Source organism: Apium graveolens, chromosome 2, assembly GCF_009905375.1.
Source record: "Apium graveolens cultivar Ventura chromosome 2, ASM990537v1, whole genome shotgun sequence".
Lineage (NCBI taxonomy): Eukaryota > Viridiplantae > Streptophyta > Magnoliopsida > Apiales > Apiaceae > Apium > Apium graveolens.
This window is the reverse complement of record NC_133648.1, coordinates 182,710,867-182,736,500: the sequence shown is the minus strand read 5'-3', so window position 1 is coordinate 182,736,500 and position 25,634 is coordinate 182,710,867. Positions and strand designations below refer to the sequence as shown.

General features: G+C 36.1%; 1 protein-coding gene across 1 annotated transcript; it reads right to left on the bottom strand.

Moving 5' to 3' along the window:
- Positions 1–15,678: 15,678 nt before the first annotated feature.
- LOC141706121 (ammonium transporter 3 member 1-like) lies at positions 15,679–17,047 on the bottom strand. The gene is made up of 3 exons (XM_074508943.1): positions 16,793–17,047; positions 16,399–16,684; positions 15,679–16,242 (listed from the first exon to the last, which is right to left on the bottom strand). The coding sequence occupies exons 1-3, from the start codon at positions 17,045–17,047 to the stop codon at positions 15,728–15,730; spliced, it is 1,056 nt and encodes a 351-aa protein (XP_074365044.1). The 3' UTR covers positions 15,679–15,727.
- Between the last annotated feature and the right edge of the window lie 8,587 nt (positions 17,048–25,634).

The following is a 25,634-nucleotide window of genomic DNA, read 5'->3' as shown; positions in this document are numbered from 1 at the left end:
CATATGCTAACTTCCCAAACGTCTTAATATATCCAAGGGTCCAACAAATTGTAGACTTAGCTTTCCTTTCTTTCCGAACCTCATCAATCCTTTCCAAGGGATACCTATATCATTACTAGGTCCCCTATTTCATACTCTTTATCCTTTCGTGTCAAATCAACATACTTATCATGTCCATCTTGGGCTACTACCAGCCGTTCCTAATATTATACGGGTTATACTTTTGCTTGTTAGCATTCTATAACCTTTTAATAACCACGTCAACCTTAGTATCACGAATGTGTTCCCATTCCGCATACTACCACCACTTTATTACTCCTTTTTCAGTTGTTTCTATTTTCCAAAATTTGATCAATCAAATAGAAGTAAAGGAATTTGTTGAGAGATCACTATGATCATGAACACTTGTTATATCGCATAGTTAGTACAGAAGGTGGCCAGCCTTTAGTACTTGACAAGCAATTAAACAACATGTGGTATCCTACTAGGCTTCTATCACAAAGATAGATAGTCATTCGGCAATACCTCCCCTTCTGGAAGGGTTGTTCTTCTCAGCTTACATGAAATGAAAAGAAGAGAAAAGAACGAACTGAAGAGAATTGTATATATGAAAAAATATACAACCACAAAATATCTGGCTTGGAACCTACCTCTGAACTATAGAGGTTTGTCATAGGAGAACAAAACATATATGTATTTATATCAACATCAAGTATTATAGCATCGCATTTCACGTGCCTAAATATTTTCTCTATCCCGTCCATCATTCTATGGACCCATGCTCTTCCTCGAGCTTATACACAATCACCTTTGAAACTCCCTCGACATCGAAAATCGAATCTGGGATCTCATTCTATATATCACCGTTACTAGGATTCTATGCTCGCATCGCAACCTTCCTCGTATAATAATACGGCTCTCTATTGATAAGAAAGAATAAATATTCACTAGGTAGATACTCTACTTAATTAGTCTATCAATGATAACTTATACACTACCACGACCCGATTAGTGGTACTCAATCTCAACACCCATTCCAATACAACTCTCACGGTTGTAATCAGCTCATTACTCGCAGAATCATTGCTGCCTTACTATGGTCCACCACTGACCCACTGTAGTCATTCATTTTCCATGAAGTCTTAATAGCTAACCATACGGAGTCTATCCATGTCGTATCAAATCCTTCTAAGGAGGTAACATAATCACCATTCCTGATTCATAAAGAACACTCCTGATCCTGACATACATACATGACATGAAGCATATAAAATTGCAGAAGAGTTTCAATCAAAGCACCGATAGCAGGTTAATACCATTCTTAATCATATGCCTTCAATAGAAGACTTAACTCAAAGGTTTGTTTGGTCCTTTTTGAAACATGGTCCTGGCTTATCTCAAGATAGGACCTTCTAAGATAGATAGCCCGTTCATGGCGATTACACAATTTAAACCTTTACCAACTACTATTACGGTTGGGTATTGCACAGTCATCAGAAGGAATGTCAATCTTTCAAACCATAATTCAACCTTCACATTTTTAACCATCATCACTGTATTCTTTTGGCACACGCGCCTATAATTTTTCCTTTTACCGTTAAAGTGTCGGCCACCTCTTTGGCCTTTCCTGATAGTAATAGTTCCTTACAGTCAATGTCATTTTAACCACCTCCAAATAAATTTTCTACCTTATTTCAATCACAGCTTATGTGAAAATACTTTTCTTTAATATCTGATGAGAAAAAAAAAAATTTCCATTTTTCCATAAGTTATCCCCTCAGTCTTTAGAGGTTAATCACTGTCATGACTGACTCTCAATCATAATTAGAACATCTTTTATCTTAAGTCCTAATTGTCCTGAACAATTTCGACCATTACTGGTTCGATCCATACTTTCTCGTGGTTTAACACGTGCCCCATTTGGCATCATTATAATTACGTCATATTTCCTTTATCCACATTTCTATTCTTGAGAATTTTGAATATTACCTTTTTCCTTATAAAACCTCTAAGGTTATCCTTCAATCGTTCCTCCTGTATTCCCTAGATACAGGGCATATCACAATACCATTTACTAATAGTAGAACCATTGTCTATATACTTCTGCAAAATTTCTCCACTGATTCTTAAAGGTTGTTGTTACCTTAACCCTTTCCCAATCATACTGTCAAAACTCATACTATCCCTATCAAGGGTGAAATGCCAACCTTTATGCATTCCCCTGGGATTCGTTTTAAGTTACCGATGTTCTATCCTTAATTCCACCTTTAAAAAGGTACAAGCATCCTTCCATGGATAAATAAAGTCATATATCCCTGATATGGGTATCTTATTCAATCATTCCCACCTCGATAGTAAATGCCTAATTTCACAATAACATCTGTATACAAAATGAGGTTAATCAAAATGGCCTCCAAAAGATAACAACGGTTATCCGCTTTTCTTGCCTAATCTGGTAACGATAACATGGATGTTCTGGAAGATATTGGTCGTGTTCAACGTGAACTTCTTCTTAATAATTCCTTATTTACTTTTGTTGTTTATCTCAACAGTCACCTCAATGTTGGGATATCTTTCATATCTGGCATCTCCCTTTCTGGGTATCATGCCACCGGTCTTACACTTCACCTTCTTGAAGGTCACTTCCTTCATCCAATTTTCTTAATTTCTTACTTTCTTATCCCCTTAGTCTATCCGCGTCTCATTATTTATCCTTCGAATTATCTCAAGGTTTCCTCGAATCCTCCCAACTTACAGGGGATAAACTATATGCATCTCTTATGCCTTCAACCGTCAACTTTAACTCATGGTGAATCACCCTCATCCTGACGATCATATACTTTTCTATTTCTATTAATAGGAGTCTTTAGGGTTTCCTCATACCCAACTCCCTTATCATTCCTCAAACTCTGTTGCCTTTTTATTCCTTTCCACTTCAATTCCTTTTTATTTTCCTTTCTCTTATCATTATTTCACGAACCAACACAACATAAGCATTGATTTCAAATATCCCGTCATTCTGGATTCGCGTCTTCAGAACGAATCTTAACAACTTTTACAGCTTAGATTCATAATTCATCATACTCGTCTGCCTTTGTTCTGGCTCTAAAGCTTTTACACTATTCCATAACCTTGGGAATTACGATCCCGAAAACAATTGGCTGAACTTTATTCAGTTTATTATAATCTCTTGCTCCGTGCCTTCCTTGGCCTTTCACCAGCGGGTGGTCTCTCTCTTGGGAGGGTGAGTGATAAAAACAGTCTTTTGTGATTCGTCAATCATTTAGAATCTCAAATGATTCCTATATTTCCTTTAGCCAGGCTCTTGCCTCGACTAGGTCAACCTGTTCCTTGGAACTCTGAGAGCTTAACGATTTAAAGGTCATGAAAGAATTTCCTGCCGCATTGTCCCCTCAGGGTGGTGGTTGGGGATAATAGTCTAAGTTCTGTCTAGATAGGTCCATGAATTGCCGTATAGGAGTACCGTCTCGGTTCTCCTTTCCTTACTCGACTTTCTGTTTCCTTAGTATGAAATGTTTCATCCTACTCCCCATAATTGGGGTCATCTTTTAATTTAAAATCCTCATTTTCCTCTCCATTATGTCATGGGTTCCTTCTATCTTGATGGCGACCTCCCTGACTATCACGTTCAGGGTTTGCTCTAAATCTTATTCCTCAAACTATGGCTCTCATCTAAGTTCTCATCCTTACGCTCTTGAACTTTCGAAACCCAAATTCTATAGGAATACCTCATTATTCCCTTATCCTCTTTCTCGGTATTAATCTCATATTTATTTGTTGGCTCTCTGCCTTCATTCATCACCTTTCTCTGGCACAATATGCTCTTTTCCGATAATTCGGACTGTATTGCAATCTCAAACAGCTTTTCGGTACCGGCTCCGGTTACCTTCATATCTATTTCCATTTTTTTTTTTTCAAAATCTCTTATCAACTTTCCCAAAGACATTAACCTCTTGAGTCTCTCCTTTTTACTAAGGGCATCAGCCACCACATTGGCTTTCCCCGAATGATAAAGAATCTCCCAATCATTATTCTTGATTAGCTCTAACTGCCTCCTCTGGCATATGTTGAGCTCTTTCTACGTGAAAATGTACTAGAGCACTTATGGCTTAGGTAATTCTCGCACTTCTCTCCATACAAGTAGTGCCTCCAATCTTTAGGGTAAACTATTGCCACGAGCCTAAGCTCATGAGCGGGGATATCGAATTTCATACTACCTTAATTGTCTTGACATGTACGCGATTACCTTACCGTGCTGCATAAGCACGCACCCTAAGCCCTTGTGCGAAGTGTCACTACACTTCACAAAATCTCCTTTTCCATCCGGCAATGCCAGCATAGGGGCCATCACCAACCTCTGCTTCAGTTCTTGAAAGCTGTTCTCACATTTCTCTGTCCATTCGAACTTCTCAGTCTTACGAGTAAGCCGCGTTAAAGGGGCTACTATCTTTACAAACTTGAACGAACCTCCGGTAGTGACCGGTCAATCCTACCTCTGGTAGTCGACCAAACCATGGTCATCAATTCATCAGTGGTCCTTTATCCAATCCTGTCAGGATTCTCCATGGGATCCTCCTCAACAACTATCCCTTCTAGGACAACATCCTCAACCGCTAAATCTTCAATATCAACATCATCCGGTCCTGCATTAGGACACTCTATCGGATCCACAATCCGATCTCCAATTAGTAATAAAATATCATCGCGATGTTGCTCCTCAACCTCAGGGTTCGGAGTCCCGCTACCATATACGATAACGAACTACGCTCCTATCACGATATTTATAAGGGTTCCCATAAGGGTTTTAACTGTCAGTACTACGTTAGGTAGCCCGACTATGAACTTGGCAAGAGTTCTTATTATCTTTGTGAACTTATTATCTTAACGTCCCATCATCTCTGAGGTTTATAACGCTTGGCTCTGATACCATTTCTGTAACACCCCCAGATCCGGGGTCGGGAATCCGGGTTGTCACGGTCTTTCTTTCCACAATATCACTTTACTTAATTAATAATAAATACCCTCATGCTGTGACCCCACACTAACACACACCACAACTCGTTATAGTCTCAGAGATGAAATTGAAATAAGTACAAGTCTTTGAATCCACAATTTAAAATTATTACAACCCAAAATGATTACTTGATAATTTACAGTTAATTGCCATTATCTGCCACAAGTTATAATTATACATAATTGGATTCTCAAAAGTAGATGGTCTAAACTACAATGGATCTACCTCTGCAGCTATAGCAGCTACAATATCAGCGGGAAGACGCGGGACGCTTCCCACGCGCTTGCGCTGGGTCTGCTGGAGTCTGGCCATCTCTCCTAACTGTTGTTGTGTGATGAAGAAATAAAGCAAGGGTGAGCAGCAAGCCCACCAAAATAATATGTATAATGATTTACAATATATGAGCCTACTCATAATACTCATGAAAGTCTTGGTCAAAAGAAATGAACCAAGTTTGATATCTTCATGCGATGAAGTCGCAAAATATTCAGTATATATACATATATACTTTTCAAAATATTGGAAGTCCTCTTCCATGCATAATATACACAAAGTCCCAGTGTATAACTGTATAAAAAAATATCGTTGCAAGGTGATCTCATATATCTAACCTTGTCTCAACGTTTTTCTGAAAATCTTTGTCATTCATAAGACAATTATTAATTAGATATAAGTTTAAAAGATGAGGTTACCAAATACCCCAATATACTTATATCTTTCCCAATACTACTTGAACTACCACCGTTCAAGTTATAATCAGTTTCAAAAGTTCATCACATAGATGAGACTACAAGACAAGATTTGAATAGATTCAATCTTTGAAATATTATTGAATGAAATAAAGTTACGAGATACTTTATTTAGTCCCGATATATATATCCACATATATATATCTCTTAAACATTTCCTGGAACCTCTGTTATGTAAAGTATGAACAGAGTTTGGAACATCCAATGAATTTTGGAAAGGAAAAGAAGTTTGGCATAAACCCGATATCTCGCTGATCAGGCAAAGATACCAATAAGTAACCTTTTCTACTAGTAGATGGACGAATTCCCCACTGGTCATCACCCTGGTCATAATTAAGACCTATGCTGGACTGCCACTCAGCCACTTATGCATTTGATGGACTCCCACTGAGCCACTTACACAATAATAGACCGTTCCCCGGCCTGTCGCTTATGCCGACTCAATGAGAGGGGCTTACTTCCCGAACGTTGGGCAAGTAATCAATTCATTTACCAAATCTGCAACCTTGTTGCGAATATAAAATACACCACAGAGTCGGATTCCCCAGGTTTTGAGCGAATATTTAAATCCCCTTAAAAAGGAAGATCTTAAATATAAAAATGAGTTTTGGGATCCGCTCTGACTTTTAAAAATCACTTTGAAGACTCGAAAACACTTTAAAGAGTGTTTGGAGTAAAGCTGATTTAATGAAGTAAATCAGTCCCAATATATTAGAAAATATCTGAATATTATTATTTAAATAATATTCCCATAAAGAATAATCTTTATAAAAATAATTGAAGTAGAAGTTTTAAAACTTATACTTGAAATGAATAGCAAATAATCAAAGATATACTTATACGAAAGTAATATCTTTATTTGAATAATCAAAAGTAAGTTTGATTATCGACACCTTATTCTTTAATACAATAAAGAATATTATTAAGTAATAAGCGGAGTCATAATACCTCGAATGAATACTATAAATAATATTCATAAAATAAAAGAGTCATACATCCTCAAATGAATACTCAAATTAATATTCAATTAATATAAAGGAGTCATACGCCTTCGAATAATATTCGAAATAATATTCAATAATAAAATAAAGTTAAAGTAATCGAATAAACCTTATTCGATTAATAGTTTTGAAAACTATGCCCATATATATATATAAGTATATATATATATATCCATATATACAAAATCTACTCGGGATCCTCGACTCCCGGTTTTAGAAAATATTTCCACCTTTGGGTCCCTATACTAAGGGTATACGCAAATACCGCTTATCTCTAGCATAGGTATTATGCAACGAATAAGCATTTGAACCAACAGATATATAAATCAAGAATACGAAACAGGCATGCATATATATACCATATCAGCATGCTTCAATATATCGCAACATTTGCTAATTAACCAACATGCATCTATCGCAAGATAATGCATATACATATATTCATCACAACAACAGTATAACGGGTAGAAAACTTGCCTGAGCGACTGGGGGTTACGAATGGCTCGGGACGAGTCTGGTAGCCTATAAGCAACAAGTAAGTTGGAATTAAACCAAAGTCACTTGTTAATCTATACTTTAACTAACTTAGACTCTAACGCTCGTTTTGCGCTCACTGATTCGCTTAAGTCACTCGGGTACCCTCGGCTCCACCATTTTTAATAATTTAAGCTTTACGAGTTTTAAAGCGATTCCTTCGCGAGTGTCTTACCAACTGCCTAACGCACTACCATAAATGTTTCACACATTAATTAACCCTTTTTGGTCTTTAACCTATGTTTCAAAGTAAGGCGAGGGAAAAAGTTTCGTCCGCGAAACGCCGTTACTTGAAACGGTCGTTTCTCCTAAACCGTAAATCGGAATCGAACGAACTACATATCAAAACGAAGCTCGTAACATGAGCTATCTAAACATGGCAGTGGTCACAATTTAGCAGGGGGTTCTCGGGTCCTAATGCTATGCACAAAAACAGTCCAAAGAAAATCGGACGTTACGACGGCTATGTTTACGCGATTTCCCATTTTTTAAACTATCCACAATCAACACAAACCATCCTCAAATCCAACACACAACAAACACCCATCCTTATCACATCATAACAACCCCAACCAATTCAATTTAACCATTCATACTTATGCTTAAACTTTACTTTAATCATTCTTAAGTTTCTTTAAATCAAAACCACAAAATTACCATTTCATTTCACTACCATTCCAAGTCTCAAACTCTAATCATAACAACAACTACAATAACATCCTACTCATCAAAATCACCTTATAATATATATGAACCTAGGGTTTGAAAATGGTATACCTTCCTTGAAGTGGTGGGTTGAGCTAGGAAGCCTTAAGAAGCTTGGAGAAGCCTTAGGAAAGCTTGGATCTTTAAGAAAACAAGAAAAAGTTCAAGTTAAAAACTTGAAAACACTATTCATTGTCTTCTTCATTGATTAAATGGAGAAGCTAGAGAAAGAATTAATGGCTTAAACTCATGATATAGCCATAACTAAGCATAAAGATGGTTAGGGAATTTTCTTACCAATTAAGGATGCTTGGATCTTGATTTTGGAAATTTTTTTCTTTGAAAAAGGCAAAAAGCCGAGAGCTAATATGAAGAACAATGCCTTGGCTGATTTTTTTTTTTGATTTTTGATGAAATGATTTGCTAGTTGGTTGGCTTGGTTTTATTTTTGATTTAGCAAATTACCACCTTGCCCTTGAATTTGTGTGGTCCTTAATCAACCACACCTCCCTTCTTCCATGTCATGCTTATGTCACCCTTATGATGTCATCCTCCCTTCCTTGTCTCCTTTCTATTGGTTGGATGACATCACTCCCATTAAACCCTTTGATTAGCTTCCTAATCGTTTGCCTAATGACCGCTGATCTGTTGTACGGTTCGCTTATCTTTCGTTCTTGTTTATCGTTTGAGGATCATACCCGGGATCTTATTACTTAGGTTCCCTTAACCTTTCTCAATACATTATATTCCTTTTTATGATCCTCTATTATAATCCTTTAATTTAAATCCTTTTTATCCTGTTACCTTATACTCAATTCTCTCCGTATCTTGTGGATTTCCGGGAAAAACCAAAGTGTTCGGAATTGGATTCTGACGATCTTTACATACACTTATATACTTCATAGAGTACTAATAATATCCCATAAGATCAATAACAGAACCCCTACATAGCGTGGCATGAACAGTTTTCTCATTCAGCAAAAACACTATTCATAAGGGTTTCAAAAATTTCCAAAAATTGGGGTTATTACATATAAAGCCTACTATATCCCCATGGGGTGCACCGGTATTGTTTTTAATAAAAAGGACGGTAGCATGAGATTGTGTATTGATTATCGCGAGCTTAATAAGTTGACCATTAAGAATAGATATCCCCTATCAAGGATTGATGATCTATTTGACCAATTGAAGGGAGAAGTATGGTTTTTGAAGATCGACTTAAGGTCCGGTTACTATCATTTGAAGATTAAGGCAGAGGATATTCCTAAAACTACATTTCGTACCAGGTATGGTCACTGTGAGTTCTTCTTAGTAATTGCGTTCGGACTAACTAATGCACCATCTGCATTCATGGACCTAATGAACATAATCTTTAAGAAATAATTGGTTAAGTTAGTGATTTTGTTTATCAACGATATTTTGATCTATTCGAGGAATGAAGCGAAACATGCGGGATACTTGAGAATCGCTTTAAAAATCTTAAGAAAAGAACAATTGTACGCGAAATTTTCTAAATGGGAGTTTTGGATAAGAGAAGTACAATTTCTAGTCCACGTAATCAGTAGTGAAGGAATTAAAGTTGATCCTACAAATATTAAAGCTATTTTAAATTGGGAAATACCAAATACACCTAGGGAAGTTAGAAGTTTTATGGGATTAGGTTGTTAATATCGAAGATTCGTTAAGGATTTCGCGAAGATAGCTACCACATTAACAAAGCTGACTCGAAAGAACGAGAAGTTTATATGGAATGAAAAATGCGAAGAAAGTTTTCAGGAATTAAAGAACGATTGGTAATTGCGCCCGTATTGGTTTTACCAGACGATCAAGGAAACTTTATAATATATAATGACGCTTCTTATAGAGGATTAGGGTGTGTACAGATGCAGCATGATAACGTGATTGCGTATGCTTCTATATAATTAAAGCCTCACGAACAAAAGTATCTCACTCATGACTTCAAGTGACATGCAATCGTGTTCGCATTAAAACTCTAGAGCCATTATATATATGGCAAAAAGTATGAAATTTGTACCGGTAACAAAAACTTGAAATATATTTTCACTTAGAATGAGCTCAATATGAGACAACGACGATGGCTAGAATTAATCAAAGATTACGATTGTTCAATCAATTATTACCTGGGAAAGGCAAATGTTATGGCAGATGCGCTGCGCAGGAAAGAACTATTAAACATGCTAACTTCCTCGGAAGAGTTAATCGAAGAGATCAAGAAATTAGAAATTGAGGTTCATATTCCTAAAGAACCCACTGAGATGATCTATGTGATGACATTCCATCCATAATTATTAGAAAAGATTCAGAAATTCCAGGAAAAGATAATGACTCATGAAAGTGAAAGCTTAACAGGAGAAGAAATTTTTAGTCAAAAGAATGACAAGGGAATTTTATGATTTTTTTCAAGAATTTGGGTACCTAATGTAGTAGAACTAAAAGAAGAGATCTTACGAGACTCTCACAATTCGAGATACTCTATTCATCCTGGAAGTATGAAAATTTATAGAGATCTAGAGGAAAACTTTTGGTGGCCAAACATGAAAAAGGAAATAACGGAATGGGTGAGTAAATATTATACGTGCCAAAGAGTCAAGGCAGAACATCAGCGTCTGAGTGGATTGTTGCAACCATTAGATATTCCAGAATGGAAATGGGAACACTTTGCGATGCATTTCTTAATGAGACTTCGAAGAACCAGAGAAAATCACGATGCAATTAGGTTATTATCGACATACTGATGATGTCAGCACATTTTTTTCCAATCAACGAAAGATTTTTGCTTCAAAAGTTAGGGTATTTATATCACAAGGAAATTATGGTACGACATGGAGTTTCTGTATCAATCATTTCCGATCGAGATCCTCTTTTCAATTCAAGAGTTTGGAGATAATTTCAAGAGTACTTGGGCACCAATCTAACTATGAGCATCGCATACCATCCACAAACGGATGAGAAAAGTGAAAGAATGATCTAGACAATCTAAGACATGCTATGAGTATGTGCATTGGATTTTGAAGGTAGTTGGGATGAGCATTTACCATTAGTGGAATTCTCTTACAACAATATTTATCATGCAAGCATTAGGATGCCACCTTATAAAGCCTTATACGGGAGAAGCGTCTCACATTCAAGTCTTTCAAAAAGACTTTTGTCTTGGGTACTATTTAATACTAAACAAGTCCTAACCCATTAGCAAGAACTTGTTTTAGTTGCAATGTGGATCTCCAGTATGTTGGGATGAAGTTGGGGAACGAAAGATTTTAGGTCCAGAATTGATGCAACAAACTAAAGAGAAAGTGGAACTGATTCAGAACCGACTAGAAGCTGCTCAGAATTGTCAACGTAAATATACAGACCAAACCAGAAAGGATGTAGAATTCAACGTAGGAGAACCAATATTGTTAAAAATATCACCATGGAAGGGGTTGACCGGATTTGGAAAGAAAGAAAAGCTCAATCCGCACTATATTGGACCGTTTGAAATATTGAAGCAAGTGGGGAAGGTTGCATATGAGTTGGCTCTTCCGCCATATATGTAGCACATTCATAATGTGTTTCATGTCTCTATGCTTAAAATTTATAGTCTAGATTCGAGGCATGTAATAGAGTATGAGCCGATAGAACTCCAAGCTGACTTGTCTTATGTTGAGCAACCGGTAAAAATTTTAGACAGACAAGAAAGAGTGTTCAGAAATAAGTCGGTATCGATAGTAAGAGTTTTGTGGAGAAACCCTATGGTTGAAGAGTCAACCTGGGAGCTTGAGAGTGAAATGTTAGAAAATTACTCTCATTTATTTTCTTAGCATGATTCTGAGGACATAATCCTTTTAAGGGGAGGATGTAAGAACCGGGAAATTACGACTATTTTGTGTTACAATAAATGAGTATTACATGTTTCGTTATATCATAAATTATGGTTGATCATAAAATGTCACATGTTATGTTCTATATATGCTCAATGTGGTTCGAGCTATTTTTCAGCTATTTTATTACGTGTTAAATGTGTTTAAATTGAATATTATGTTATAAGATTAAATTTTAATAGCCGATATTACGTGTAGAGTGTTTGGCCTTATTTTGCATAATACGGCGCTTACCGTATTGATTTTCGGAACATTCAGTCAATTTAGAAAATATCTCGTTTTGTGAAAATGATTTTTCCGGACCCCTAAGGATACTCCGAAGCCCACAAAAATAATATTTATATTTTAACAAAATTATTACAGGTCTTTCAAATATTGTATATTTTTGTATTTTTTGATTATTCGGAATTTTTGGGGAATTTTGGCATATATTTTTTATTTTTTTAAAATTAAAATTTTAAAAATTATACCCCATAAATTATTAATTAAAGGCTAATTAATTTTTTTAAGAGATATAATTAAGTCTTGATTAAGATTAGGGTTATTTCTATCATTATAAACAAGCTAATTTAAATAAAAAAATCATAAACAAATCTCGAAAAATCAAGAAAATTCTGGAGAATTGGGGTTAGGGTTCTTGATCGAGTTGCAGAATCAAATAAGGATTTTGGGAGATTCTAGGGTTCAAAAGCAGTCATATAGGTTACCAAATTGAAGCCCTTGATCGCTACTTTCTATTTATACCATCAATTTCATGTGCAGATTCATAGATTTTAAATTTCGATTTCTAGGGTTTATGTCGAATTTGGGGATTTTTGATTGTGAGTTATTTGTTGGTTTTGATGTTATGTATAACTTTATATGGTTGTGTATGATTGATTTGCATCATCAATTTCATGGTTCTATTGCTAGAATTCATAACCCCATTTTTAGGGTTCTAAGAAATTTTTGATGAATTGGTTTTTAATTTTGAACAACGTGAAATATGTTTGATGTTAGGGCTTATGTTCTACATATTATAAGCTGTGATTTGACAAATTAAACTCGAAGTTTCATGTACAAAATAAGCAGATCGGTTTTTGGCCATTTTTTTGGATTGATTTGGCCAGTTTTTTAATCTATATCTAGATTCTGGGGTTATTATGGTCGACGGATGTCTGAAATGAGTTGTTGGTGAAGTGTACAATGAAAACCTAGTAAAAACAACATCAAACAATGTTGTTTTGGCCCAGAACGGGACTCGCCGGAGTCCGGTGAAACACGCCGAATTCTGGGTTTCATTCCAGTTCTAGTGGTGTTCTTCAACGACCCGATGGAGACCCATGAACCTGTTTTACTAACCCGGTTTTGATCCAGAATTACCCAAATGCATTTCTGAAAATCTATTTATGGGTATATTTTTAAAAATAAAATCAAAAAATCAGTTTATTTGTTTAAAAAAATTGATTAATTAATCTAATTAATTAATTGATTTATTTAATATTTAAATCTGAAATATTTTAAATTATTTTCCAAAATCCAAATTCTTTTATTTATTTAAATTGATTCATTGTTTTAGTAATTAATCACTTTATTTAAAAATTAATTTGTTTTACCTTTATTTAATTTCCAAAATTTAGGGAAAATCATTTTAAATTCTGATTTTTCCTAAATAATTATTTAAAAATAAGATTAATTATTAATTAATTTAAATAATAAATTATTTTGAATAGTAATTAGATTATTCTTTTTAATTGAATATTAATCAAATTTTTTATCCATTTTAAATGAAACGGGCGTTCCTAAAATTAGAAAAATTATATGTTTCCGATAAAAAATATTCCAAATCTCAATTTCTTTCGCAAACGAGTCGGATCTCGATATTTATTTATTTTTAAACTCAAATTACTTTAGAATATGGAATAAATAATTTATAAAATTATTATATGAGTTAAATATCGTGTAAAAATGCGAATAATGACCTGATTTCGATTCTAAAAAACATTTACTAACTTGTGTGACGACCTGACTTATGTGCTATGTGATTTATGTGTGTAGTTGAATCCTAATTGTTAAATTTAATTATTTTGTGAGTTAATTATTATCTTACGGGTAGACGATAGGATTTAGGCGAGTAAATTGTTGTACAAATTATTGTACAAATCAATTAAATAGTATCTTTTATTTATATATACAAATCAGACGAGGAAATACAAGCCACGGTTAGCTAGCAGTAGTAGAATTTGTCTTGATTGCATACCAAGCAAGTTTCCTCCCCTATTCTAATATGAGAATAGTGAAATACTTTACCTATCGTTACACCAGATACTGATTATGCTAGTACGCACATTCCTTGATCATTCACTACGATATTATTGATATCTTGAACATATGACCCTTTGTTCTCGATTATTGCAATTCAGTCATCTTTCTTTTGATAACGTTTCTTACAATAAATTTTGTTATTCTAGATATTTTGAACGCTTCCATTCATATTCCAATTTCTTATGCATTATCTATATCTAGATACGGATTGTGATGTTGTGATAACATCTAAGCATACCGATTGTTCCGGATGCTTACTTTATGGACTTGATTTTTATAGAAAGCGCCAGGGATGGACTAGACCTTTTGTTTTATTAAGGTCAGAATAAGCCTGGGTACCCTATGTGATGGTGGGTCTATGCGGATGGGCATAGGTCCGTACTGTATCCCGACTGATGAGCGAGTTATAGTACATATGTTGGTTCTCGTGTCAAGTTTACTTTATTGTTGATCTCCGTTAGCGGCATTCCTTTTAGCTGCAAAAGTAAACAGATAAATATTGAGCTTATTTATTTATTCTTTATCAGATTCACTCGATTTACTTTTGTTGATACTTGTACATATATAATGTGGACTTGCTGAGCAATTATGGCTCATAATCGTTGTTACTCTCTTTATCTTTCAGTTAAACTAGAGAATGCGGCATGTTCACACTCGAGTGGTAAAGAAGCGTGTGAAAAGACGAGACCTTCTGGAACCTAGGGTGCTAACACCGATTCAGGAATAGAGTTTTGAGTTATCTACCCAGGTGTAATAATAGTTATGTTTGTATTCTTATTTCATACCATAACCTGAGATCGATTTTTAATAGTCAGATGAGGTCAGATGCATGTTTATTCAGATATATTATACAGGTTGAATTATGTTTATGATTGGCTTGAAACTCTCAAATATAGGCCCCAGATTTGAAGGGCGTTACAAGAAAGACCATAAGCCGTCACAACCCCTTATTTGTCGATCCATCTTCTTTCTTCTCCTTTTCAAGACTAATTAGTTCGTCAGCATCGAAAACAACTCTTAATCGGCCTCTCATTGCACTTTAGATTAATGAGTAGTATTGTGTTTTAGGGAATATTAAAGTTTTGATTTGGGATTATGGTTTCTATGTTATCAGGTTCATCCGTAGTGAGGACAAGGAATAGTCTGTTTGTTTTGAGAGAATTAACAAGATTATTGTCTTTTTTTATCTTTTTTTATTATTGATATGCCCCTGTCGTTTGCAATTTCACGTTCAAAATTAACGGCCCTCTGTCAAAAGGGTGCAATTTTTGCAGCCAAAAAATGTAAAGGGATGTAATGTGCAAATAGTGAAACTCTTGATCTCAGACTGACTATGAAAAAAATCAAAGAAATGAACATTGCAATTTACTCTTAGAAATGCAATTAAACTGTCAACAATTAAATTTTCATCAATTGCATTGCTTTACTAGTATAACCCAATTAACAAGCAAATTTTAAAGTACCACACCTGTTTCAAACTATGCACACGACACTTTTGCTGGACATGTACTCAATAACTTAGGTAGCACCAACAGAAGGTTTGTAATGCTCTGTATTATCAGAAGAATGAACACCATGCTTTGATTCATCATACTTCTCTCCATCTCCCCATAGTGCATACGCCTCTTCTCCATGCACTGCATCATCTCCGATGATCAAGTGTTCCTCGGACATTCGTAATGGAATCATAAAATTTATAAGCACACAAATAATGGACGTTACAACAATGTTCCACCCGATGATAAATCCACCACCAACAAGTTGTTTACCTATTTGGGCACCACCTGAACCGCCATAGATTCCTCCCCTCAAATCAGGAATTGGCAGAAACAAGCTACAGAGTGAAGGCTCAGCAAAAACCCCAGTCAGGAAGCCGCCTAGGTAGCCAGCAATGGCGTGGGTGTGGAAAACGCCAAGTGTGTCGTCTATTTTATGGAGAAAACTCCATCTTTTGTGGACAATCATCATGGTGAACCAGGGAATGCTGCCTGATAGAATTCCCATTACTATGGCTGCCCAGCCTTGCACAAGACCTTCCACAATCACAAGCCACCATACATATTTGTAAATTAGGCAATGTATGATTAGTATGTACAGCAACATATGCGAAACAATCCTTAATTCAGACACAAACTAAAACTTTACAGCACGACATTATAAAATTTAAAAACGGCGATAAAATTATATACCTGCACCAGGAGTGATGCAAACAAGGCCTGTGATCATGCCTTGAACAGCTCCTATCACGGAAGGTTTCTTAAAGAATATGACATCTAACCATGTCCAAACAAGTAGACTTGTAGCTGCACAAATATTTGTATTCAGAATTGCCATTGAGGAGTCTATGTTTGCTGCGTATGGCCCTCCCCCGTTAAAACCAGCCCACCCCATCCACAACAATCCTGCCCCGGCCAGCATCAGTAATATGTTGTTTGGTGGAAACTTTTCTCTGTCTGCCTTGGATCTGGGTCCAACCTGAAAGTCAAGATGCGTGCCAGAAATATAATTTAGTTGGGGGCCGGGGGATGAACAGTAACTGAATTAAAAATATATGAATTATATAATGTTACAGTACTAACTAACCCAATAGGCAGCAGTAATGCCAGCAATCCCAGAAGAAAGATGGATGACAAATCCACCAGTATAATCAATAACGCCCCATTGAAACAAAAAACCACCACCCCACAAGCTAAAAGCTCCAATCGTGTAAGAAAAGGTCAACCAAAGAGGCACAAAAATCATCCAAGCTTTAATATTCATCCTTCCCAACAACGAATCAGCCAATAATATCAAAGTAATACATGCAAAAACACACTGATACCAAACCATAGATGCCATAGGAAAAAACGGCATAACCAGTGCTGTCTGCACGGTCCCATTTTGGAAATAATGTGTTGTAGCAGGCAATTGTGCTTGTTTCATAAGGAATTGTTGGCCTAAAGCAGGAGAGGCTTTTCCCCAGAAAGGAACAAGTTTTTCGCCAAATGACATGTTATAAGCCCATGTTACCCAACATAAAATCACCGCTGCAAATGCATAGAGGGCCATGAAAGCAGAGTTTACTGCCCATTTTTTCTTGACAATGCTTCCATACAGGATAACAAGACCCGGGACACTTTGGAGGCCAACTACTGTGGCGGCTATCATTTGCCATGCGTTGTCTCCTTTGTTTAGCCAGTCAGGGGTCGAGGTGGTCAGGTTTTGGTAGGCTATAGGAACTGTTGCAGCAGCAGCAGCCATGTCCAAGTCTCAAGTTTTGGTAGCTAAGTGCTTACCGTTATGTGTGTACATAACATACATTCAAATTTATACACGTTGTTACTATTAAGATTCATTGCATTATTTTTATTCATGGATCTTTCCAAAACCATCGATTCGGTTTTGGTTTATCAATAAATGACCATGATATAATTCTAGCATTTTTCTTCCTTCTCTATTTAACTTATAGGCTAATCTGTGATTCGCGGGGATACCATGATTAAATTGCCCCAGCTGTTGGTATAAATTTTTAGTACTTGGACATATTAACCAAGAATACAAAATCCAGTAAGATTTATATATAAACTGGCATAATTTTAGTTGTATTTTTTTTTAATGCTACAGGCCATTTCAGTTAATTATATATATTTAAAGAATTATTTTTTTAACAGCAGCTGGCAGTTAACGTATACTCTCTACCACAAACATCAGCCGGCAATAAACACGCTTCTTATTCAGGAGAATCGCCCAATTGGTATTCTGTCCACAAAATTAATTACTTTTTGATTATTCTCTTACTGTACCGTTTTGAAAATAAAATTTAGCAAAAACATTTTGGAGAAACAGGCAGCATAGCACACACCACGTTTATTATCATAATTTTTTTTAATATTATATAATTTTTTTGTAAATTTAATTTGCACTAAAAATTTTAAGATATGAAATTAATTTTTTTAAAAATTTTAATAATATAATTTGATTACAATTATAAATATAAACATAAACTTTTATGGATATTTATATGTATGTTTATAAGAGAATATTATGTTTTAGTTAAAAAGGTAAATTTAGTTTGATTTAGCTTGGATCAATAGTATATTAGTTTAAGACTCATAAGTAGACTCAATCCAAATAATTATATTTAGATCTATTTTAGTTTAATTTATTTAATCCCTCGGTCATAAATTTTTTACTTTAACCCCCATAAAATTATATATTTGGTATAATTATTTTTTGATTTTAGTTTTGCTTTATTTAGAATCAATTATACAATTTTTTTAATGATTGGAATATATAATTTTAACATAAGTACACTTACAATAGATATTTATATTTTAGTTAAAGGTAAATATAATTTGATTTAGCGGAATTAATATTATACATTATTGGGAAATATGAATAGTAACTCTCATCTCATGGTATTAACTTTTCTTAACATTTTTTACTTTTAAATAGTACCATTGTATATATTGATTAATCCATCTAATACTACTATACCACTATGTCAAATGTTAATCGAACCTTATAAAATTGTAAAATATATCATTATAATTATTTTTTTCCCATTTGATACCATTAAATATTTTTCACTTCTATATGGTACCATTAAATATTTTTTAACTTGTATAGTGCCATTTTCACTTATTAAAATTATATAATTTTTCATAATTTACACAATTTATCTATATATTTCCCCTGCAAATTTAAAAATCCTCTTAATATCAGGATTTCTTATAAGCGTCTTAAATCATCAATTAGTTTCATGTCCAATTTTATAATACACTATAATTAACAGTTTAATAGGTATATTTCTTTTTATTTATTTTAATTTGAAAAATGATTATTCTTATTTAAAATTATATACAATAAAATATATAATCAACAAATATTAATTGAATTTGAATATCCCTATTTCATATTTCTTTTATTTATATTTTATATTTCATTTCCTCGAATTATAGTTAGTACAAAATATGAAAATATTAGACTAAATTATAAATAAATACTCATAATTTCTTGAATTACTTTAAATTAGGTAAATTGATATTATTTCTCTAACCACCATAATGTTCTTTTTTTGGCTTATTAGTTTTTATTTATTCGAATATTTAATATTAGAATAATATTTTTATAAAAAATAAGAGAAAATATATTCATAATTGTACCATTGTAAAATTGGCTTTTATATTTGATACCCTTACAAATAATGTTTGTCTAACCGAAAACTAATGGAGTTGTATTACATGAATGAAATAATAGTAGAATAGTACTACTTGGAAGTCAAAAATGTCAAATGGTACCATTCAAAAAAGCTAATATCAAGAGGGTATTATTGACAAGTTCTATACATTAGTTTGTATTAATCTAAGACTCATTATACTGTACCAATCCAAATAATTTAGATTGATTTTAGTTTAATTTATTTAAATTTGAATTTGTAAAAATTTTATGTTATTAGTGATAAAATTACTGTTAAACGGAGAATTTTGTATAATAGTGTTTTGGAGGTTATTGGCCGGAATAAAGATCAAATATGGTGCTTTTGGCAGAGGAAGGTCGTGTATGGTGGTTGTTGAGCTTGTACAATGACTCCTGATAAGCAATAGGGTTTTCTTTATTCTTCTTCAAGTGTCCACTCATGTCTCATACAGGTGCATGTGTACCCTATTATACGTGTTGTGCAAGACATTCCTCAGAGAAAAGTGAAGAAACTTGGAGTTGAATAAACTATTTTAAGTTAAGATATCGACAAATCACAGATCAAGTAATATAAAGAATTCATTCAAGAACTTCAGAATGACTTATCGAGAAGTCCAATATGGCTTATAGAGAAGTCTCAGAGATATCGACAAGTCAAATGAAGATGTGAAGATTGAAGATATCGACAAGCAATTTCTGCATGTCGAGAACTCGGGGATATCACCAAGTCAAATGAAGATATGAAGATTGTAGATATCGACAAGTCAATTTCTCATTAGAGATCTCAGAGATATCGAAAAGTCAAAATATATATAAGGATCTCTGAGATATTGATAAGTCAATTCTATATGTAGAGATCTCAGACATATCATCAAGTCATTTAAAATGCAAAGATCAAGAAACCTCGACAAGTCAAATATAACTATAAAGAACTCAGAGATCTCGATAAGTCATTATACTTATCGAGATGTCACTTCTCTGTAGAACAAATTGGAGATCTCGACATGCCTTTCAAATACAGAATGCAAATAAATTCAATATTCAAGATTATCAGTGAACAAACGATTTATCAACTAGATTAAAAAGTCTACAAAGTAGCTGAAGAGAATACAAGATCAAGGGTCAAGATTAACTAGACAAAGAATGGTCACAGACCTGCCAGATTCTGCACAGATTTCCTAAGTTAGAAATGGAAATAGAAAAAGATTGCTTTAGAAAAGAGTTTAGTACATTTTAGTGCAAGTTTTGTAAACCTGTGTTGCTAGTGTATAAAGCATGCATTGGTCCTTAGTTTAGATGTAACAAACAGATTCATATTTTCATGTATTCTCAAGAAAGAAACTGAGTTCTTATATTTTTAAGAACACATAATTTGTAGCAAGACAAACTTAATTAATACAAATTAAATGAGTTTTAAAATATTGTGCTTGTGATTTTATTTCTGTTGAACACAATATCTTTACAAATTAGAAACTACTTTATTCACCTAATATCCAAACTTCAAAAAGGATAAAAATCAAGAAAACACATTCACCCCCCGGTGTTGTTCTCAATATCTAACAATAGGGATCAAGCCTCACGTAGTTCTTGGGGAACAAGTCACATAGGTAGGATTTGGATTTTTCGACCCGTGCAGCCCAAACCCATGTTCAAGTCAGGCCTTCAGCTAATTAGTCACTTAAATCTCGACCGACCCCACACGCTTCCTACAATTTTGTGGCATTTCCGTATTCCTTCCCGTGATTGTAGGAACATCCTGTGACGGCCCGAAATTTATGAATAACTCAGTCACCTATGAGTTATTATTCCAAATAAATAATCTAAATGTGGGTCGGCCTGGTCACCTCGGCCCGCACCTACTCTTCTTTCATGAGATGCTAGCACACAAGCCCAACCTGCGTGTGAATACACTTTTATTTAATGATGAGCCCATGAGTCCAACATAAATAATAGAGGCCCATAAGCCCCCCTTGCAAATCAGCTTATGAGCCCAGATCGCATGTGTTGACCCAAATTCTCACATCAGCTTATGAGCCTGGTTCAAATGTGCCCAATTCTTCGATATATCCACAGGGACTTGTTTAGGCCCCATGCCTAAAAATGGGCATACCAACTACACCCCAAAATTCCTGGTCGCATTTTTTAGGCTAGAGTTTTTCCAACATTTTTTTATGCTCCTGCGGATGCGATCCCATGAGGTCGCACCCGGCCGCTTCACATGCATTCCAACAGTCGTGACTTTTGAATGTTTTACACCTATAAGACAGCTGTCATGGGGATCTGTGTCACTTCCTAAGATGATGACACGTGTCATCGTCATCTTCTCTCTCCTATCCTCTATAAATATGTGAGTTTTACATTTCATTTCTTCACTTTTCCAAGAACATTAATGAATTGTTGTCCATTTTGCTTAAAGATATACCACGGCAAAAACAATCATCACCATAAGAACCGTGTACCGGGGGCGTTACTCTCCGTCAACAAATTCTTCAGGATCTTCATTTGAATCATCCACATGTATGATTTTGATCTAAAATTATTCATATTTGTTGTTTGTTTGTTCATATGCATCATCCGAGCACACACCATGTGTTCGATGCGAGGCCGACTTTACATACACTTACAAAATACGATGCGAGCCCGTGAGCTCGCATAAACACTTACGTGCGACCTTATTTTCATATGCGATGCGAGGACACAAGATCATTTTTATTTTATAGGGCCACACACTAAATTTCATTGTCTTTTACAGATGTTGAGTGCGTCTTCAGCTCGCTCAGTCAGCCCATCTCTCTCAACTCCGCCATCACCCCACAAGGAGCCATGAACATTGCTCGAGTTGAAAACTCGATGCGAGCAAGTGGTTGTGACTCGCTGAATGTCCATCTCGATCCCAATCCTGAAGATTATACTAGGGAGACCAACATCTATATTAGAGAAATAGGCCTGTGGACCTATTCCGGATTCCCGTATCACTTGGAGTAAAGGAGCTTTTAAGACGCGAGTCCACTTTTATCGACAAAGAGCGGGCCGAGGAGATTTTGAGGGAAATGGCCCAAGAAAGAGCATCCCGTCTCAAGCTGGCTACAGACACCAAACTTGACCCTCTCCACCTTGACTCTGAATCGACCGATAGTGCCTTGGGCAGCGCCTACTATGATACCAACAGACGAAAGAAGCCAATTACTTCAGAGTGTCCAATTCTTGGTCTAGAGGGCGAGGAGGATGGCTCGTATTGGTCTTATGACCCTCCAATGAGTGAGGAGGTGGCAGATGTTACCATCCAAGTTAATGTCTGTAACTACAACTATGTCCCGCTGCCTCTCCTGAACCGTATCATCCCCCTGCTCTGCCCAACCTCGAGGGAGAGATTATTTTCAGAAAGCAGATTATTCCAGATGGAGAGGAGAGTTCGAGCTCAGCCCAAGAAGAAGTAAAACTCTTATCCTGCCGTGACCTGGTCTCCTCACTCACCCAGAAAATTTGGCCGATATCGTTGACCAGTTTCAGCTCGAGGGTCATGTGATTCTTCCCAGGCCGTATATGCGATGCTACAGGTTAGACCACCCCAAGAATGGAGGTAGAGTTCCTCGCATGGTCTTGTCCACCTTCCTACTAAGGCTAGGAATTTCTTCACCTCTCCACTCTTTCATCAAAGATGTGTGTGAATAGTACCATCTTGCCCCACTTCAGATTAACCCGAATGGATACAGGGCCGCTATCGCTTTGTACATCACGTACCATAAGCGCGGGCCCCTCCTCTCACCGCGAGGCAGCTAGGTTATTTTCTCGACTTGAAACATTCTCCAAATGACCATGGATATTTCTATCTATCTGTCTGGCCTGCTACAAAAAGAAAAACCTCATCCATAACGGGCCGAGCAACTCAGGGAAGTGGAAGAGCCCCTACTTCTATATTCACGAGGTGCCTCGAGTCCAAACTCACTTCTACTACAACCCATGTAAGACAAGTTCTTTCTAGCTGCATTTCTTTTCTTTAGAATAGTTCTTTTTTATTAATCAACCTTTTTACTTATCTCCAGCCACCCCGCCTCCAAATGTCCTTCAAGGGCAGGAAAAAATAAATGTGGACAGCCTCTTAGAGCTTCCTACAGCTTACAGGAATATCCGCAAACTCATTACCACCTTGAACCTGGTCGAGTGTGAGTTTCTGAAAGAAGGAGTGAGACTCACCCCTCAAAATAAATAACCAAAAAAGAGAACCAGGAAAGATAAGGATACCGGGCTCACACATGCGAGCTAATGGGCTCTTACCCTATATTTACTTGCATCTTTCATCTTGCATTTTTATCTGCATTTTCTATTTGCTCGCATATTACTTTAAATTGTATTTTTTTCCTATTCGCGTCTAGCCGGTGCTAATACATTTTTTGTTTAATATTTTCAGAAATGGCCATCTCACCCATTCCCTTCATAGAGGAGGCTGAGAAAGCTGCAACCTCGGGTCTGGTTCAGTCCGCTGCTGCGACCACCACAGTTCGTACCCAAAAGATTTCTCGAGCTTATAGGACAACCCTAACTGAGCACCTGAAAGGCGGGGATCCTTATCCCAAGCTAAAAAGGCATCACAGCTCGAAGGAATGGAGACCAAATGAGCCTGTTCCAAAGAGAACCCTTCTCTCCGTTCCCACTGACATTCCCCTTCCATATTCTTCATCTTCCAGCGCAGTGGCGACTACCTTTGTCCGGCTCACACAAGATAACGTCAACGACCAGGATGTTAAGGACTGGACTTCCACTTTTCTTGAGGCTAACAATGATGCCTTGACCCGGGCCGCTGCCGAAGTGTACTTCTTCCAGATCTTTAGGACCCGGGAAATTCAAGCTATTGGCCAGGCTAGCGTGAAGTTGGATGCTAAAGTTAAATCTCTTTGAATCCAGGTCAATGAGCACGTGCATGAGAATGTTAAGCTTTTAAATAACTATAATCAAAAGATGCTTGACTTATCTTCTGATCATGAGAAGGCGTTGAGGGAGTAGAAAGAAGCCCATGATTTGGCAGCATAGAACGCGAGGAAGGAGAAGGAGACGCCGGAGAAGAGAGTGACTAAGCTAGAGGGGTCCCTTTCAGATATGACTGCGAGCCGGGAGGCCGCTCTCGCAGATACAAGGAATCTAGGGGATAGGAACTTCATGAAAATCTTTATTGGCGAGGTTTCTGACTTCGATTGGGGACTCTTGGGTGTGAGCACAGCTAGGCATGCTGAGAAGCTAAAGCTTGAGATGGAAAGAGACGCTTAGATGGTGGAGGAGGCTCAGGTCGCAGCTGAGAAAGCTCAGAAAGAGCTAGAAGCTGACAAATCTTAGTTCAATTTAATTTGATAAACTTTTGGATGGGGAGGCGGGCACCCCATTTTCCTCCCATGTGTATTTAAAGAATCTTGCCTTTGGGCCCAACTCTGAATTATGTTTATCTATATTTGTTGTAATAATTATAAAGTTTTCTATGCTCCCAATTATTGTCCATGCTAGTCGATTTCCCATGTTAATTTTCTTTATTTTGTATACGTTGAATATGCCCCTACTGGCCTAAGGTTATCATAGCCCTGGCCACATATGGCGGGTTTTTTTACTTTGACAGAGAGCCGAGCCCACCAGCTCGCATCTCATTTTTGTATCCTCTATCAATTTTCCCTCTACGCATAATGCAAGCCAGATAATTCAAATCAGACTTTCTCGCAATTTTCCTCCTTTTTTTTAAATTACCCTTTAATATGATGAACTCTTGCCGCTACTGGCCTACAGTTATCATAACCCTGGCCGCGTATGGAGTGTTTATTTTGAAAGTGAGCCGAGCTCATCAGCTTGTATCAGTGGTCTTTTATTCAAGTAAAAAATATCTTGTTGTCTTGCTTTCTAGTTAATCATAAGTAAAATATACCCATGATAATTTTAAGTAGAATAAACCCACTTCAATATTGGCCTAGAATTGCTTTCATTCTGGCCGTATTTACTCGATAGAAGACCGAGCTCACGGGCTCGAATCAGCGAGCTCGCGTCGCCTCTAGCTTTACATCTTTGCAATTTTGTCATCGCATGGCGTAACCATAGGGGGGCTCACGAACTCGTTTTATTTTTGCAATCTTGTTTAAATATTTATCAATCCATTTTGTAAGCAATTTTTTTCCAAGTGGGCCGATGCCTAGCTTACATTGTAAACCTTATTTCTAAATAGTGGAAGATGAGTCAAGTACATACTTGTGGCCTTGGGGAGGTACCTATATCG

Excerpts from the sequence above, each read along its gene's own strand:
- LOC141706121 (XM_074508943.1), bottom strand. The coding sequence starts at position 17,047 with ATGGCATCTATGGTTTGGTATCAGTGTGTTTTTGCATGTATTACTTTG. Across the intron at positions 16,685-16,792 it reads GCATTACTGCTGCCTATTGG|GTTGGACCCAGATCCAAGGC; the intron begins GTTAGTTAGTAC and ends CTTGACTTTCAG. Across the intron at positions 16,243-16,398 it reads TTGCATCACTCCTGGTGCAG|GTCTTGTGCAAGGCTGGGCA; the intron begins GTATATAATTTT and ends TGATTGTGGAAG.